Source organism: Ictidomys tridecemlineatus, chromosome 7 (assembly GCF_052094955.1).
Source record: "Ictidomys tridecemlineatus isolate mIctTri1 chromosome 7, mIctTri1.hap1, whole genome shotgun sequence".
In the NCBI taxonomy this organism is placed as follows: domain Eukaryota; kingdom Metazoa; phylum Chordata; class Mammalia; order Rodentia; family Sciuridae; genus Ictidomys; species Ictidomys tridecemlineatus.
Window position 1 is genome coordinate 190,632,736 of NC_135483.1, and position 17,707 is coordinate 190,650,442.

The window sequence follows — 17,707 nt, forward strand, 5'->3', positions numbered from 1 at the left end:
AACAAGTGGGATGGGAGCCGAGGCACTGAGGGAGAAGCCGCTTTGCCAGGCGTCACCGTGGTAACAAAGACTGGCGCTGCCGGGTGCAGATGGGGGAGAGGGTGGGAAGGGACACGGCTTCGAGGGGACTGAGTCCGCGAGTGACGGCCTAATGGTTGCAGGCGAGAGCGCGAGGGAGCGTGGCGCGCGGAGAGTCCCAGATTTTCACGGGCCCCCGGCTGCCCGGGGCTGGCGGGGGGCGCAGGCGCGACGCGGCCCTCGGGCGGGGGGCGGGGGCGGGGGCGGGCAGGGCGGGGGGTGGGGTTAGAGACACCGACGCGAACGGGATCCAAACTTCCGGTGCCTGCAGCGCACCGAGCGGCGGTGGCACAGAGAGAGGCTGCACAGGCGGAGGCTGCGGGCGGACGCGCGGGCCGGCGCAGCCATGGTGAAGATCAGCTTCCAGCCCGCCGTGGCCGGCGTCAAGGGCGACAAGGCCGATAAGGCTTCGGCATCGGCGTCGGCCCCGGCCCCGGGCCCGGCGCCGGCGCCGGCTCCGGCCGCTGAGATCCTGCTGACGCCGGCTAGGGTGAGAGGGGCCGGGGGCTCCGGCGAGGGCGTGGGAATCCGGACGCGTCCTGCTGGCCCCCGAGACTGCCCGAGGCGCGTCGGGACTCGGGAGCTGCGAGCCGAGCGGGAATGGGGTCTCCATCCCAGATTGGGCAAGGGGCTTGGGTCTTGCACTAAAGTGACAGCAGAAAGCAGAAGCGGTGGACCTTAAGTGAGGAAGCGCTCAAGGTCTCTTCCAAAGCGGAGGGGACCCTTGGGCCTTGCTCCAAAATAGGGGAAGGGGTCTGGTCCTTGAAAGTTCGGGGAATGTTGGTGGGGGCTTGGCGTCTGTTTCCAATCAAAGGGGAGGGGCCGCGAATCAAGTCCCCAGGTGGGGGATGGGAGGGGGCTGGACCTAGTTTCCCCCAAGTAGGGCGGTGGGACCCGATTGGTTGGGAAATCGGTGGAGGGGGAGAGTCTGGTGCCAACGCCGGAGGAGGGGCCATGGATTTCGTCCCAAAATGAGGGCCTGCTGGGGATGGAGAGTGTGCCGCTGGTCCGCACTGGAACTGGCGGACCAGAAGGTGATGAAATGGAAATAAACCAGAGCCGACCCCGCCGCGCCTCCGAGGATACCGAGTCCGAGCGCAGCGTCCTCGTTCCACCCGGTCCTTGGGGTCCGGGTCTCGCTGTCCCCTCTCCGCCCTCCTGCTGGGCTGCCCCCAACCCCGCCACGGCGGGAGGGCTCCCCCACTGCCCCAGTGCCCTCGGCATCCCCGGGTCTCCGGCCGGCTTTGTGGGGGCGGGCCTCGGTGCGTCCCGCCTTCCCGCTGGCCTAGGGGGAGGAAGGCATTTCCGCCGTGGAAAACGGTCTGAGCTGCGTGGAGTGTGTCCGGGGAAGGGCCCAGAGGGCAGGACGTGTGGCGGGAAGGGAGGGGAAGAGGGGGAGCTGGCCCAGTCTGGCTTCATTGTGACCCTGCAAAGGAATCTTCGTGGCCTCTGGCATCAGCGATCTTGGGGCGCACTAAGCCCCGGCTCCGCCATCTAAGGACGAAGGTCCCAGTCTACTCCCTTCTCCTCTCCAAGTTCTTTGTGGCTCTCTTTCAGTCTCACCCTTGGTATTTGGGGGCCTGCAAAGGATGATCTTGGAAAGAAGCCTCTGAGGTGGGGTTAGCCTGAGCAGAGACCCTCAGTGAGGAATGCCAGTGACCTGGCTGGCACCCTACTTTTGTGTGGTGGTCGCTGCAACAGCTAGAGGTCCAGAGCGACAAGAAATCAGCGACCACCCTGGCAAGGTTGGGCACCCCAACGGGAGCAGTGCCATCTTCATCCGAAGCTTAGTTGGAGAGTGGGTGTCCCACTCCATTTGAAGACAGTTGTCTGCTGTCTGCGGGTTTAAGTTTGCCAAGGGCTCTGCAAGCCTCCTTTTTACCACAGGGAGCCGGCCTCTCCCCCTCCTCTCAGCAGGGGGAGGGGCAGCTTATCTGTTCCCAGCTGCTTCTCTCAGGGGCAGACCCCCAGCCAAGACCAGGAACCGGGACTCTGCTGCTAAGAGCCACTGGATTTGGGAATTCAGGAGGGAGGACCGAGCCAAGCAGTGGAAGGATATAACACCAGCTCCATCCCTATAACTCCAATTCCATGGCAAAATCCACCAAATTCTGTAGGAGTGATACATTCTCCCATGGAAGCTGGTGTTGGGCAGGATGGTAGAGTCCGGTGTGGTGAAGTTTCAAGTTTCAATTTTCCCATTAACTTCTGAAGGCCAAGTAATTTTAGTCTAGCTGGGAGCCGTGGCCACAAACGCCTGTAATCCCAGTGGCTGGGGAGGCTGAGGCAGGATTTGAGTTCAAAGCCAGCCTTAACAACTTATGGAGGCACTAAGCAACTCAGCAAGACCCTGTCTCTAAGTAAAATATTAAAAAGGGCTGGGGATGTCGCTCAGTGGTTGAGCATCCCTGGGATCAATCCTCAGTATCAGAATAATAATTTTAGTCTGTAAAATAAACTGACAATGCGCAGATTATCAGGAAAAAGCATAAAATTGTTGGCATTTAAGCAGGGAGCCAAACACAAAGGATGAGTCTCAAAGGAGAGGCCCTCGGGCTGAAGTTTATGCAGTGTCTAGGAAGACACTGGAGCTTGGGGTGTCACAGGCTATGGAAGGGTGAGATGAAGAAAGGTCACTACAAACAAAGGTGGTTGGACATGGGTGAGGCCTCCCAGCTAACAGCCCTCCAAAAGCCACCTGTGGTCATCTCTGGGTCTGGGGTAAGACGCCTAGGTAACTTAATCCTGTGAAAAGCTCTTTCCAAGGGGGGGGGGCAGGGGCACTTGAAGATGCATCCACTATGTATTTGACTTACTTTCTCTAGAGATGCAAATCTGTCCCCACAAAAGGACAGTTTTAAAGAGCTAGTCCCATATCTGCACTCCTGCTGAAGAGCCCTCTCAGCAATTTGCAAAAGAAGCCTATTTGGTGGTGGGCTGTTTTGACCTCCCTTGCCAGCATGGCCTGAGCAGTAATGGACATCCAGCTTCTGGCTTTTATTGGGCTCTGAAGCTGACAGCCTCTTGCCCTCTCTCAGCATGAAATGGAAATATCAACAATCTCCTGCTTGCTGTTAGTGATGGCCTGCAGCCTGCTGAGTGGCCTCCCCTCCCTCTAATTGGCAATCGGGAGCTTGGAAGGCCAGGGCAGTCAGAAGGAGGAATGGAAACCCAGCACCTTTAGGACAGAAACTGGGTATTAGGGAACTTGCCTGCTTGCTGAGGCCCTGAGCCGGTACAAGGGGCTTTGGTTGGTGCATGCTGGCTCTGGCCTTCACTGCTGGACATGGAGCCTTGGAAGGATTCACTGCTGCAGGCATCTTCTTGCCCCACCTAGCTCTAGCAGGGCACACTCCCCCCTTGCCCGTGCCTGGCAGAGCCCGGCCTCCCCCACCCCAGCCATGAGAGCGGGCAGGAGACTCATGTAGCAGCTGTCACTTAAGACAGAATATCAGCCTTTTGGGGGTTCTGAGACTCCAGCAGTCTTGGAGGCCCCCAGGGCTGCTTTTTCAAGACGGGACATTTGGATTTGACGGCTCATATCAGAAGGTCTCTTCCGACTGGTTGTGACCACCCCCTCCCCCAGCCCTCTGTGGTGTCTGAACTGTTCTCAAAACCAAGGTTTCCTCGGCCCTGAGAGGGCCACTCCCAACAGATGAGCAGCCCAGGGTTTGGGGGGGGTAAGCAACCTGTGTCCTAAAGGGAAGGGGATGCAGCACTCTCTCAGGAGAGACTGCCCCTGTCTCTGAACAAACTGAAACCGGAGGATCTGTCTCCAGACCTGATGGGGGAAGGAAGTCCCTTGGTGGGCTGGGGAAGGGGCGGGGTGGGGCCAGCTGGGCCTCCGCTGCTAGCCTCTCCACGTGGTGTTTAGACTGAGATAATGAGGAACCTGTGCCCTGGGCCACTGGTGGGAAGCCAGCCTCACCCGTGGCTGGACAGAGGGGAGTACCCCACCCCAGTCCCACCCCATACCCGCCACTGCTGCCTGCTAGTGGGCCTGCCCCCTCAGCGGCTTCCCTCTTTCCACACTCCTCGTGTGGGTGTGGACGTGCACAGGCTCCAGGCTGGGGGCTGCTGGGGGACGTGTTAAACACAGTCATCTCAGCCTGTTAATTTTCTCCTTGACATTTGCCTTTGATTAATGGCCTCTGTGTGCCCCATCCCCCAGCCCGCATACCTGCGGATCAGATTTCACTTTCTGTGAGCATCAGGGCCTCTGGCCCTTGGCAAGCAGAGCAGAGGGGGAGGGTCCCCTGCCAGCGAGGAGGGCAGGGCTGGCCAGCTTGGAATCCTGCCCTAGGCCCCCATGCCCGCTGGCTGGGAGGGCTGGGCCAAAAGGACCTTCAAGAAAGGGCTGCCCAGCCCCACATCCTTTTCCACGGCAGAATGAGGACTTCAGGGACTATGCCCCTTCCTAGCCTGCCCAGGGGGCTTTGGCTTTTGGGCAGGCACCACTGCCCTGGCGTTTCTGCTGCCCTCCCCGGGTCCCTCTTTTCTGTTTCCTTTGCCAGTCTTTGCATGGTTCAAGACTGTCCTCACACTGCCACCGAGGGTTTCTCCTAGTGACAAAGGTGTTTGTGATAACATCGCTGCAGCCCAGCTCTGCAGCCGTCCACCCCCCGCCCCCAGCCCTTCCAGCCTGGAGCTTTGCTTAGCTTGCATCCTTCCTTAGCTCTTGTTCTCGGCCAACTTCACTGTCAGGGGTGGAGTGGGAGAGAGCGTTCCTGCCCCCAGCCAAGCCCTGCCGCCAGGCACTTCCCACAGGGTCCTCAGACTGGAGAGTAGAACAGGGGTGGGATTCCACTCTCCGGGAATCCTTGAACCCTGTCAGCGCGTGGCGTGTACTCAGGGCTCTATGTGCTCGGGGAGGACAGTGGACATTCACCTCTCCTGCCACCCATGGCTAGCTGTCTCATCTGCCATTGGCACCCTCACCTCTAGCCTGGAGCCTGCAGCCTGGGAAGGGAAAGATGCTAAGGATGGGAAGGGTGGGGGAAGAGAGTGCGAGTGGAGCCGGACCCAGCCACTGACCGTGCAGACAGGCTGTCCTTTCCAGCCTCCCCAAGTAGGCTGCGGATAGTTTGATCTGCTCAGGGCTAATTTGGACACTGTGGAGGAGGAACAGCTGCAGAGCTCTCCCCACCAGCCATGGGGTCTGCGTTGCTGCTTCATTTGGTAGTTCCCTGTCCTCTTCGCCTCTGGCTTGCCTGAACAGCACCGTTGGGATCCATGAAGCCTCAGGCTGTGGCCCGAGCTCCTCACAAGTCCCTGGATGTCTGGCTCACCTGCTGGGAGAGCGTGTTGCCTTGGAGACAGTAGCGATGTTCTCCTGCTTTCTAAATGGAAGCCCCCGTGCCTCGCTGTCAGTTACTGCTCCGCGTGGGGAGCAGCATTTCTCTGGGCCACTGGCATGACAGGTGGAGGAGCTGAGGGGTTCCCGGGAAGGCTGGACGCTGGCCAGACCACTGCTGCCACACCATCCTCAGACAGGGTCTGATAACCCAAAGATCATGGCCTCCAGTGAGGGCCTAGGGAGACTGGGAGGGTTCCAGGGCTCTGGAATTTGAGCCTTGACCTTGATTGTGTAGCTTGGGATCCTGCTGGCAGGGCCAGTGCTGAGCCTTTAGTTCCCCAGCAGGGGTGTCCTGAGCTCTGTGGTCCCCACTTCACTTCCAGCAACAGGGCTCAGTCCTGAGGCTTCTGAGGGCGGGAGGGTGTCAGGTGGGTCAAGGGGTGGCTGAGACCCAGGTGGTGCTTGAAGGTGTCCCTTGCAGGGACCAAAAGAGCCATTTGTTCATGTAAGGGAATTTCAAGTTTTCTCTTTTTCCCTCTGAAGCGTTTGATCGTTTTTAGCCTATGAGATGAAGGGCCAGTAGACAGAGTAACAGGAAAAACAAACAAAATTTATTATAGGCATGGGAGGCATAGACTCAAACCCAGGGCCAGAAGCCCAAAGAGTACCGTGAGCTATCGACGCGAAATTGAGTCCTGAGGCCGCTGGCGGAGTAGCCAGGGAAGTTACGGAAGGGTCTGAGTCACCAGCTGGAAAGAGGCCAAAGAAATGTGTCTGGGGTGGGGTGTTTTGATTTCCCTTACTGCCCCTGGCTAGGAGAGGGGTAACTTAGGGGTTCACCCGCAGCATCCAGGTAAGGTAGGGGATCCCCATAATCAGTGAGGGTCCTGGCTGGACCTTGCCCGCCGGGACCTGTTCAGCAGGGGCTACTCAAGTTGGCCTCCTACATAGAGATGTCAGGTGCGGTGAGGCCTGCAGGCCTCCCCTTGTCCCCGGTGGAGCAGGTCCCCAGGCTCTTGCTTGAAGCCCATTGAGGGTCTCCCCTTTTCTTTTTTCTTTTTTTTTCAGTTTTCCCAAGCTAACTTCTCTAGTTTTCGAGAAAGAAAGAACAAAAGCCCAGGCACTGTGCAGCCTCTGCTGCCGTCTGCAGCGAAGCCCTGAAAAGGAAACACTCGGCAGAGATCTGCTATTTTTATCTGGCGCTCTGCTCCACCAAGGGCTCTCAGGTTCTTTGTCTCTTAATCCCAGTAAAACCCCTGTCCGGAAGCCTGTCCACACTTTACCTGATGACCCGGGGAGAGTAGGGCTGCTCTGCCCTGTGACGGGGCCCCCTTATGCCACATGAACCCCTAAAACAACCAGGGCCTTGGAATGCAGGATTCACAGCAGGTGCAGGTGGCCTGGCCTGGCCCTGGGTCAGCCACCTTTCCTTGACCAGTGGTGACCACTGGAAAAGCAGAATGGCTGCCACTTCCCCTGGCTGCTTGTTTGCAGGGGGACAGTGGACATTCACCTCTTTACCTGATGACCCGGGGAGAGTAGGACATTCGTGGCTTGTTCCTGTGAGATGCTGGTGGACCTAGGCTACTGGTGTTGACCAGGAGAGCCTGTTGGAAAGTCCACCTCACAGCTGTCCCAGGCTAGCTCTCTGCAGTGCAGAACTAGGTGTGGGATGCAGAATGGGCTGGGGTCCCATCCCATAGCATGGAAACTGGGGGCCAACTGGCCTGCTGATGGATAGTCTAGTATGGGGAGTCTTCCAGGTGATTTCTGTTCTTTTCCTGGGGCCTGGGGCAGGGAAGAGTACTCTGCAGGGAAGGATGAGGCCCTCTGTAGGGCTCACCCCAGCTCCCTGAAGCCTAAGCCCCTCAACCCACCTGTACCCCACTAGTCCAGAACCTCTGTGAGGTGCTGAGATGAGGACCCATCTTGAGTAACTTAAACACAAACCACGTCCCCACCTCCCAAACCCTCCCCCAGAGTAACAGGAGAAAGGACATGCACACATTCCCAGAGTCTGGCAAGAAAGGACCTGAGAGGTGGGTCTCACCTGCTCATTGTGCAGGTGGTCTAGGCAAGCAGCCAGAATAAGGGGATCTAGGCTCCTGGACTTGAGCCCTCCCGGTCCACCATTCTGCCTCAGCTTCTTGAGGTTTGAGGGTATCTGTAGGGACTGGCCTCTGACCTCACCCTCAGCCATACCTGGACACAGAAGGAAAGGTGGAGTGCTGGACGCTGGAATCAGGCCCAGGGTTTTGCAGCATTTCCAAGGGTGACTGAGGGCCAACCTGGGTGAGGCCACAGGGACGAGGGCAATGGGAGACAAACAGAAAGATGACCAGTGACCCTGGTCATTCTCCGTCCAGTGCCCCACACAACGCAGTGTGGAGTTTCACACTCACCCCACCCCAGACTCCTGAGGCCTGGAATTGGGTCCCACTGGTGCCTCGGCAGCCCTGCACCTCTGATCCCGAGCCCAGGTCTGGCTCACAGAGCGAGTTATTTCCTGGAGCCTCCTGGGCAGGCCTCCTGACAGCCACGTGTCCCTCCTGGTGGGAGTTCCCCTTGCTTCTAGATGCTTCCAAACTTCACCCTGTAGACTGCACTACTCACAGCCTTCCCCTGCTGAGCCCTAGAGGAGGGCTGGGCGTAGTGGACTGCAGGCCCAGGGCTGCCTGGCCAAGGACCAGCTCCATGCCCAGACACTCCGCCTCCCGGAGCCCGTCCCAACAGGCAGTGAACACGTCTGTAGAGCCCAGCAGCCTCCATCCCGTCTCCCACCTCCCTGCCCTCCTCCCAGTCTGTCCTGTGCACTCCAACTTTAGGACTGGTCTCGCCACTCCTCGGCGCAGTGCCCTTCCCAGCTCCCCACTGCCCAGGGCAGCATCTCCCAGGCTGCCAGAAGCAACCGATTCCTACTGACTCCCTGGTCTAGCCCTGTCACCAAGCCCACGTGGGCACGTCCCCCATTTTGTGATTGAAAGACTAGACGGGTCAAGCTGGTGTAATGAGAGGGCTAAGAGCACAGGTAGCTCAAAATGTGTCTGCCTGTCCCCCAGCCGATCATTTCAGGTGGCTTCCAGGTGGGTCTCCGTCTCCCTCTGCTGCGACACCCTGGCCAGGCTCTGTCCCTCACTTGACATGTGCTGTCCTGTGCCTTCCTCCAAGGTACTCTCGGCCTAGCCAGAGGGGCCATGGCACTCGGGGAAAGCGGGTATCCTCTGAAGCGCCTGGCTGACCCCCACTGTTGTCCACAGGAGGAGCGACCCCCCTACCACCGCTCCAAGAAGGGGGGCTCGTTGGGCGTGTGCTACCTGTCCATGGGCACGGTCGTGCTGCTCATGGGCCTCGTCTTCGCCTCTGTCTACATCTACAGATACTTCTTCCTTGCTCAGGTGAGGGGCAGCAGGCCAGGGCTTGTCCTGGGAGAAGGGCGGCCTGGGGGCAGGAGTGGAGGGAGGGTCGCAGCAGGCGTGGGAGTAGTGGACGGATGGTCAGGTGGGAGCCAGTGCCCAGGCAGGCCCAGGCCAGCCCCCATCTCGGCCTCTTTCCCTGGGGAACCAAGCTCTGATCCAGGTGGAGCACTGGGGTCCCTTCTCCGTGTCACCCTGAGGCATTGTTACCAGAAACTTGAGCAACAATTGGAGCTATAATCTCCCATCGCAGCCCCCGAGGCTCCTGGCAGGGCCTCTCCAAGGTGGTGCTGGAAGGGTGAATCCTTCCAGGCCCTGCGTGCACATGGGGCTTATGGGTCAGGAGAGGTGGAGGTGGGCACAGATTCACTGCGGCCTCCTTGAAGGAACAGGAGGGCGACTCAGAGGAGCTCTCTTTGCCTACAGCCTCACCCCCCCCCCCCCAGTGTGGTTTCACCCCCTGGGGATCTGAGCTCCAGGCTGAGCTACCTGGTCTGGGTGGGGAGGGAGGGAGGGAGGTCACCCCATCTCAGCACTGAAGATAAGGTAAATTAAAAATAGAATAACAGGGTAGACACAGCTGCACCTAATGGGGAGTCTCGAGGTGACCCAAGCCTGGGGCTTGCCAGTCATTTGTCCCCTCCCACCCCTAAGTGTGTAACTTTGTTGTCACCCAGTTTTCCACCGTGAGCATTACTGAAGGGTTTGTGTTCCCTGGTTTTCCCCCCCGGAGGCCTCAACTCCCACGGTCCGCACACCTTCCAGGCCTGTGCTTGAAGGTGCGGCTTCCCAAGCCTGTCGGTGGCCTGGATGTCCGGCCTTCCCATCGTCCACCTGTCCTGCTGCCCACTTGAGGCAGGTGCCCCTCTCCTTGCAGGGCCTCTCTGGTCCCCTTCTTGTTGTGGCCCAAACCCAGGACCTGCTCAGGCTCCACCTGTCCCCACGCAGGCCCTTCTGGGGTTCCTCACCCCACTCAGGTTCCCAGGCAATGCCAACATCTCAGAGCAGCCCCTGGGATAGCACGTGAGGCATCCAGCCCAGGCCTGGCAGCCACGTGGGGCCTGTCACCTTGCCTCCCTGGGCTGCTGGTGATTCAGCCTCCTTAGAGCACTGATTGGCAAGGGATTCTGACAGTTATGGGTCGGGCAGTCCCTTGGAGATTCCCAAGCCCTGGAGAAGTCAGGGGCACTGGTCACCCATCGCTCCACTGACACCACTCACACTGCCTCACTTCCCTTGTTCATGGGGCCATTGGTCCAGTCCACCTGCGGGGGGGCAGCCGGCATGGTGTTTAAGGCTCCTCGGGGACCAGGACCGGTGCTGGGACTTGTCTGAGTCGGGCATGGTGGAGAATCTCCCTGTGCTGCCTCGAAGCTCCTCACCGCCCTCCTAATGTCACCAAGGTGGCTCCCAAGCCTGTCCAGCTCTCCTGTCTCCCCTGCAGACCCTCCTGTCCCACCCAGCTTTTCTCTGGTATCTCCTCTGTGAAGGGGCTGGTGGGTGCTCTTTCTGCTAGTCCATTTCACAGAATCATGGCCTTTGAGATCAGAGGGGACCTTCGGGATTAGCACACTTTGCAGATGGGGAGCTTAGAGCGGTCTTCCTCCTAGGACCTCGCGCCCCTGCTCAGTCTCTCCTCCATTTGTGAAGCTATGAAGGGCCTTCTCCAGGCTCCAGCCTGACTCCACTCTCTTTCCCCGTCTGTGAAATGACCTCGCAGGCCCCACTCATCCTGCTTCCCCAGGCCTTTGGGACATGAGGTGCACAGGTAAGCGGCCGTGGCCGTAGCGCTGTGTGACGGTCTGTTTCTCCCCCACCCTGCTCAGCTGGCCCGAGACAACTTCTTCCACTGTGGCGTGCTCTACGAGGACTCGCTGTCCTCCCAGGTCCGGACTCGGATGGAGCTGGAGGAGGATGTGAAAATCTACCTCGAAGAGAACTACGAGCGCATCAATGTTCCCGTGCCCCAGTTTGGTGGTGGGGACCCTGCAGACATCATCCACGACTTCCAGCGGGTAAGGCCAGCTTGTGGTCAGCCAGCAACTGGCCAGGAACCGGGACTGGGGTGGTGGGAGGGCATCCTGGGCACCTGGAGCAAGGAGCGGGAGCCAAAGAGAGAATCCTTGGGGCGTTTGTAAACTGTAGTGGATGTCTACATTTGAACACCAGACTTTTAAAGACGTTACTTTCATTGTATAGGTAATGCCATTATCCCTGAGTGTGGATTAGCAGTGGGGGGATTTTTCATAGTTGCTGCTTGTCAAGGCCAGTCCAGGGTCTTTGTGTCTGCCCACATTTGGTCAAGGGGGAGGGCATCCCATTGCCAAAACACTGAGTGTGTTTCTGCAGAGGTGTGCGAGGTGTGCATTTGACCCACATCAAGCTGTGGCACATTGCCAGCACTGTGGGAGCCCCCGATGCCCTTCCCAGCCAGTCCCCTCCGCCTGGAAGTAACCTTCCCGTCTGCGACTGTTTGGGAGCCAGTGAAGCACAGGCCCAGCCCTCTTGCCCAGGTGCTTGCTTCCCAAAGCCTTGCAGGGATTTCAGCACCAACCCTGCTGTGCCCTGGTGGCCTGCAGCAGAGTCCCACAGGGGACCTGGGACAGAGCATCTCTCCCTGAGGTCCAGACTGTCCCCAAGGATGGTGTGACCGCACAGGTTTGAGGAAATGCACAGTTGGGAGATAATCATGTGTCTCAAACCTGGCTCAGCTCTGCAAGCCCACGGTCAGAGTCTGTGCAGTAACCAAGGCGCTGGGCCAGCAGGCACCCAGCTAGCAAGTGGCACAGGCTGGGAAGACCCAGGAGTCTGGGAATCTGGGATTCGGGTCAGACTGGCACCTCCTCCTGCGTAGGGCCTCACCGCCTACCACGACATCTCCCTGGATAAGTGCTACGTCATCGAGCTCAACACCACCATCGTGCTGCCCCCTCGCAACTTCTGGGAGCTCCTCATGAATGTGAAGGTGAGCAGCGTCGTGTCCCTCCTTGCCCTCCTCCCCTGTGGAGACCAGGCCTGGGGACCCAGGGACATTGCTCTTGCACCCCAGATGGGTCATGCGTCCATCGCCCCTTGGTCCATATCCCCAGAGTCACTTCTGTGCTTTTCCTCTCTCTGCACTCATTGAGAACCCCAAGACCTTCGCATTCCAGTTTATGAGGAGCACTTCCCCTGGGGCGGGAGACCAGACCACACACCTGCCAGAGGTCTCGACAGTATAGGCACAGACCCTGGCCTGGGGACATCAGAAAGGCCAGCAAGGGGCCTCTGGGTGAGAGCTGGGCACCTCGGGTGTGGGAGCAGGGGGCACATGTGAGCCACAATGGAGGTGGACAAGCAGAAATCATGGGAGGGAGCCCCTGGTCCTGACCCTGTGCTGTGACCTCTCCCTTGGCAGAGAGGGACCTACCTGCCGCAGACGTACATCATGCAGGAGGAGATGGTGGTGACCGAGCACGTCAGTGACAAGGAGGCCCTGGGCTCCTTCATCTACCACCTGTGCAGCGGGAAGGACACATACCGGCTGCGGCGCCGGGCTACCCGGAGGAGTGAGTGGCTGGCCCCTGTCCCTGGCCCCAGACCCCAGCTGTCCGAGAGCTTAGACAGCAGCAGGACAGCAGCTCAGGTTCACTGAGCACTTAACATGCCACGCGCTACTGTACATGTCACCAGTGTCATCTTAATGATGAGGAAACGGAGGCATGGACAGGTGAAGTGACACTCCCGAGGTCCCCCAGGGAGGAAGTGGCAGGTGTGGGCAGGCTGCTCCAGCCTCTGGGTTCAGACCACTGTGCAACTTGGTGTGAATCTGGGTGTCACTTCCTAGGCCTTCCCTGCCCCCGCCACCTTGGGTCCTGAGGTCCTTTCTGGTTAGGGACACAGACCTCACTGGGATTTCTGTTTCCTCCCAGGGATCAACAAGCGCGGGGCCAAGAACTGCCACGCCATCCGCCACTTCGAGAACACCTTCGTGGTGGAGACCCTCATCTGCGGGGTGGTGTGAGGCCCTCCTCCTCCAGGCCCGCCCCTGCCCTCTTCTTTCTCCTTCCGGCCATTCTCTGGCCCTTCTCTCTCTCCCTTGCTTAGCTTGTTCTTTGGACACCTTTCCATAGATGTGACATGTCCACCCTTCCTTTCCAGCCCTGCCGGTCACCGGTACCAGGGCCGTGACCTCTCGAGGCCCCCGCCTCTGCTGACCTCCCAGGGGTGGGGGAGGAGATGGTTTCTGTGACCCATCGTCTTGAAGTTGGGTCCCCAGTGGCTGGGCCAAGGGGAAGGACCTGAGGGAGGGGCCGGGCAGGGCGGAACTTGAGGTTCTGAAACACCGGCCCAGTTGGGAAAGTCCTCAAAGGCTTTTTCCCAGGGCACAACTTCCTCTGCTGATTCCCAGCGCTGGGGTGTAGGCTGAGGAGGGGGCATATGCCCAGGGACGGACCCCACCAGAGCACAAGGGAAGGTGGCTGTCCTGGGGACTCCCCAGGACTCCTGTCAGTGCCTTTGCCCACCAGCAGGAGCCTGGAGCGTGGGGGTGGGATGAGTCTGTCAAGCACAACTGTTCTCTGAGTGGAACCAAAGAAGTGAGGAGCCAGGGCCCCCAGCCTGGCACCTGGGAGCACAAGCCGGTCCCACGGCCAGGCTGGAACAGCGGGGTATAGCGCAGGGGGTCCCTTGTCCGTGAGCTGCCGGCTCTGGGAGTGGGGGGAACTCTTGCTTTCTCCAAGCCCAGCCTTGTAGAGATGAGGGGGAGGGAGAGCCACCTGGTACTTGTGCACCCTGCCCCCTGTTCCGAATCCACCCCTCTGCTGGAGGGCATGCAGTGTGTTCCTTATCCTTCTCACTTTTGCATGTTTTTACTGACGTTCTATATGCTACCGTCCCCAGCCCTGAGCCTTGGAGAGGCTTCGGCGCCTCAGTCAGACTCAGGTGCTCTGGAGATGAAACTCTTAAATGCTTTGTATATTTTCTCTATTAGATCTCTTTTCAGAAGTGTCTGTAGAAAATAAAAATCTTTTACTTCTGACTGATCTCTGCGTGATGGTGGGGCGCCATGGGCTGGGAAACTCTCCGGGGCCGTCCTGTGTGGCATTGGTGGCACAGCAGGCAGGGTCAAGCTGGCAGGCCTGGCATCTGGCCCCTAAAGAGGTGGGCATGCTCCCTGGTTCAGCCAGGGAGCACAGGATCTCTCCTCCATTGTCTCTCTTGATCCTCTGGACCGACGTTTGGGACCTGGGAGCTGTCTTGCAGGTGAGCAGGGTGGAGGGTGAGCTGAGAGCTTCTGCATCTCGGCCAAGGTCAGGCTGCTTTTAAGTGCTGTAAACCACCCTGTTGTATTCTGCGTGGCAGGTGACATCATCATCGCATGTCCTTAAGCACAAGGACGGTGTCCTGTTCTCCACAGTGTCTGGACAATTGGTAACTGTTCTTGGTGGCTCTGATCTGAGGTTTGGCGTGGTAATCATGGGGTCACTTTCTCCAGAGGAGGAGCAGTGAGTGAGCCGGCCAGAGTCTTGGTTAAGTGGATCCTGGAGGTGAGACCTGCGTGCTGCCCTGGGACAAGGGTGGGAGGGCACCTGCAGCCACGGTGCTGTTTACAGTCTGGCTGTCCTTCAAGGGTCATAAGAAACTCAAAGTCAGTGTTGCTGTACTCTGTACTTGGGCACAAAGGCTCTGGCAGAAATGTAGTTTGCTTACCTTAAAATGCCAACCTGATTTGTTTTTTAACTTGACACGATCAGTACTTTGGGGAGAGTAAACATGGAGAATAGCTAATTAAATCCAGAGCAAGGTCAAGAACTGCCCCTGAGATATTCATCATCGTAAACCACAAGAATTAAAGAGTTTAGTGTAGCAAAGGGAGAGGTCAGCAGGACAAGGTGGGGTGGGGGCAGAAATTGACTTGAATTACAGAGGAATTTCATTCCCCATTAGAGTGGCATTTCGAGTTAGCAAGGACTCATGTGGGTTATTTTTAATGGCTAGTCATTTTGCAAAATTAACCTGGATCCTACTTCTCTGTACAAAATAAAATCTGGATGAATCGAAGTTTTCATTATGAAGTGAAACCATAAAATTGCCTGAAGAGATGATTGAAAATAACCTTGGAGGCAAAAAGATTTTTCTAAGCATGATACCCACCAAGTTGGAATTTATAAAGGGGAAAAGTTGAAATGTATACATAGCCAAATATACCACAAGGCCAGGAGTTTGTAAGTAGCACACTGGAAAAGGTGACTTTCAACACGGGATGTATCAAGGGCTATTTTCCATAACATGCCAAGTTTTTATTTGTATAAATCATGAAACTTGAACAACCCAGTAGATAAAGGGGCAGAGAATATGAACAGGCAGTTCGTGGAATGAGAAATAGAAGTGGATCAAAGCTTGCACACAAAAAGATGTTTGATTATAGTTTTAAAGAAAATGCAAATCAAAGCTAGGGACATAAAATTTTTACACCTCAAGTTAGGGTTGGCGTTTTTGTTTTTAACACTTTATATTGTGATGCATCTATTGTACACAAAATACTGTAAGTGGTGGTGATGTTGTGAAGTATTTATAAGTTGTGAAGCGTGGTGACTAGGTGGATCTGGAAACCCACCAGCCAGCTTATGGAGCAGTCGATCAGCTGAGCTCTGAGAGAGGAAGCAGAAGCTTCCAGTCCCTTAAGGCTGGACTCAGAAGTCCCAGATGGGCTTTGCATTACATTGAGCAAATTCGCAAAACCAGCCCAGACTGCAAAGAAGGGGAAGTGGGCCACCTCTAGAGGCGGGGAGGGCCTCATGTCAGGGAGGCAAGAAACTGCTGGCAGCCCATATTTAGAGACTCCCACGTCACCCCAGCACCCGTCCTTCCCTCCACCTCACATTTCTGAGAGGGACATGCAAGACCTGAATTAGTGCAGACACCCTTACTCTTAGATCTAAAAACAATCTTGAAAATATTTCAATTTCTCATGTATTCATCAGGTGATTCCTATCCTGAGTGTACCACATACCTAAGAATCCTTAATGTAGTCAATTGGGTTTAAGTAGTACGACATGGTGACAAAAATACCGCACATGTTTTACTCTCTGACGTGCTTTTCCCCTCAGTCTTTCTAAGATCTGTCCATGTCGATGCCTGTAGTATTTAATTCATGTTTACTCTTGTATCAGTGTATTATGTGAACATACAATTTAATTAAAGTATGACTATTTGGGTTATTTCTGATTTTTACAATTGCAGTGCCTTCGTGAACATTTTTATGGGGCATTTGGACAAGAGTTTCCTCTTTTGTACGCCTAGAAGTGGAGTCATTGGGTCACACAGGTTGCAAGTTGAAATTCCATTAGATGATTTTTTTATAGGAAGTTGGACCAATTCATACCCCCACCTGCCCTGCATCGTCCTCCTCCCTGTCCCACATCCTTGCCAACACTTAATGCTGACAGTCCTTAAGATTTTTTTGCCATTGGATTGGTTCATTATGACTTTAATTTTATCTCTTTAATTACTAGAAAAGGGGCAAGTTTCGGATGATCATTGGACTCTCGAATTTCCTTTTCCATAATAAGCCTACTTATGGTTTTGGGACTATTTTTCTATAGGAAGCTTTGTTTTCTTCTGTTTAATTTTTAGGAGTTCTTTATATATCATATAATTCTTTATTTTGTCATTAATGGACAGCAAATCATCTCACTCCAGTTAGTAATTAATTTTCTTACTTTTTTTGTGGTCTCTGATAAATAGAAATTATTGATTTTAATGTAGTCAGATTTGTCCATCTTTTTCTTTACAACCTGTTGCATCTTGTTTCAGAAATCCTGTTCCAAGATTGAAGACATTTTCCCATTCCTATAGTTTCTTCAGTGCATTTAAAAATTTTGGATTTTATGTTTTAAAATCCCCTGGAATTTACTTTTTGGTAGGGTGTGAGGTGGGGTAACCATTTATTCTGGGGATTTTGTTAGTTTTGTTTTCTTTCCCCACTGAGCTATGGTGTATGTCTGCATAGATGCGGTTTTCATGTGTGTAAGGTCATTGCCGGGCTGTCTATTTTGTCCTGTTGGGTCTATCACTGGGGCCATAACCATACTAAAAATATGATTTTCTCTGTCAGAGCCATGACGATCTGTGGCCTTTTGTTCTCCAGGTGCATCTCGGAGATAATTATCAAGTTTCGCGAAAACCTCTGTTAAGATTCTTATTGAACTTGTGTTAAATCTCTAGGTCCATGTGGAGAGGCTGAAATAATCATGGTACCAAGAATTTCAATCCATGGGCATGCTATTTAAGTTTTTACTTAAACCTTTAATATCTTCTAATACGGTTTATGTTTTTCTGAATAGCAGTCTTTCATTAGGTTAGTTCCTGAATTTCTTTTTTTTTTTTTTTTTTTTAAAGAGAGAGTGAGAGAGGGGGACAGAGAGAGAGAGAGAGAGAGAATTTTAACATTTATTTATTTTTTCTTAGTTCTCGGCGGACACAACATCTTTGTTGGTATGTGGTGCTGCTGAGGATCGAACCCGGGCCGCACGCATGCTAGGCGAGCGCGCTACCGCTTGAGCCACATCCCAGCCCGTTCCTGAATTTCTTATATTTATTATTTTTATACTTAATACTTACAACTCTTTATTGTTAGTGTATAGAAACATAATTTGAGTATTGACCCAGCAAACTTACCAAACTATCTTCCTTATTCTAAGAAGTTATCTGAGGATACATTTGTGCTTTCTATATAAGTAATGTTATTGGTTATGAATAAATTATTTCTTCCATTCAAATAATTTAAAATTTTATTTCTATTTAGTTGTTTTGTTTTGCTTTGTTTGCAAAGGGGAACTAAACCTAGATCCATATGCAAGTTAGACAGGTGCTCTACCACGGAACTACATCCCTAGCCCAAAATTTCATTGCTTTTACTTGTCCTACCTCACTGACT

The 17,707-nt window shown here is 55.1% G+C and overlaps 1 protein-coding gene across 1 annotated transcript; it reads left to right on the plus strand.

Moving 5' to 3' along the window:
* Positions 1-324: 324 nt before the first annotated feature.
* Positions 325-13,811, plus strand: Itm2c (integral membrane protein 2C). The gene is made up of 6 exons (XM_005326445.4): positions 325-568; positions 8,632-8,769; positions 10,614-10,802; positions 11,642-11,752; positions 12,185-12,335; positions 12,699-13,811. Exons 1-6 carry the CDS (start codon positions 425-427, stop codon positions 12,788-12,790), a joined length of 825 nt encoding a protein of 274 aa, XP_005326502.1. The 5' UTR covers positions 325-424; the 3' UTR covers positions 12,791-13,811.
* Positions 13,812-17,707: the final 3,896 nt, after the last annotated feature.

Bases quoted from the DNA above. Each gene is read 5' to 3' on its own strand.
- Itm2c (XM_005326445.4), top strand. From the start codon at position 425: ATGGTGAAGATCAGCTTCCAGCCCGCCGTGGCCGGCGTCAAGGGCGAC. The intron at 8,770-10,613 runs GTGAGGGGCAGC...CACCCTGCTCAG, and splicing joins GATACTTCTTCCTTGCTCAG to CTGGCCCGAGACAACTTCTT. The intron at 12,336-12,698 runs GTGAGTGGCTGG...GTTTCCTCCCAG, and splicing joins GCGCCGGGCTACCCGGAGGA to GGATCAACAAGCGCGGGGCC.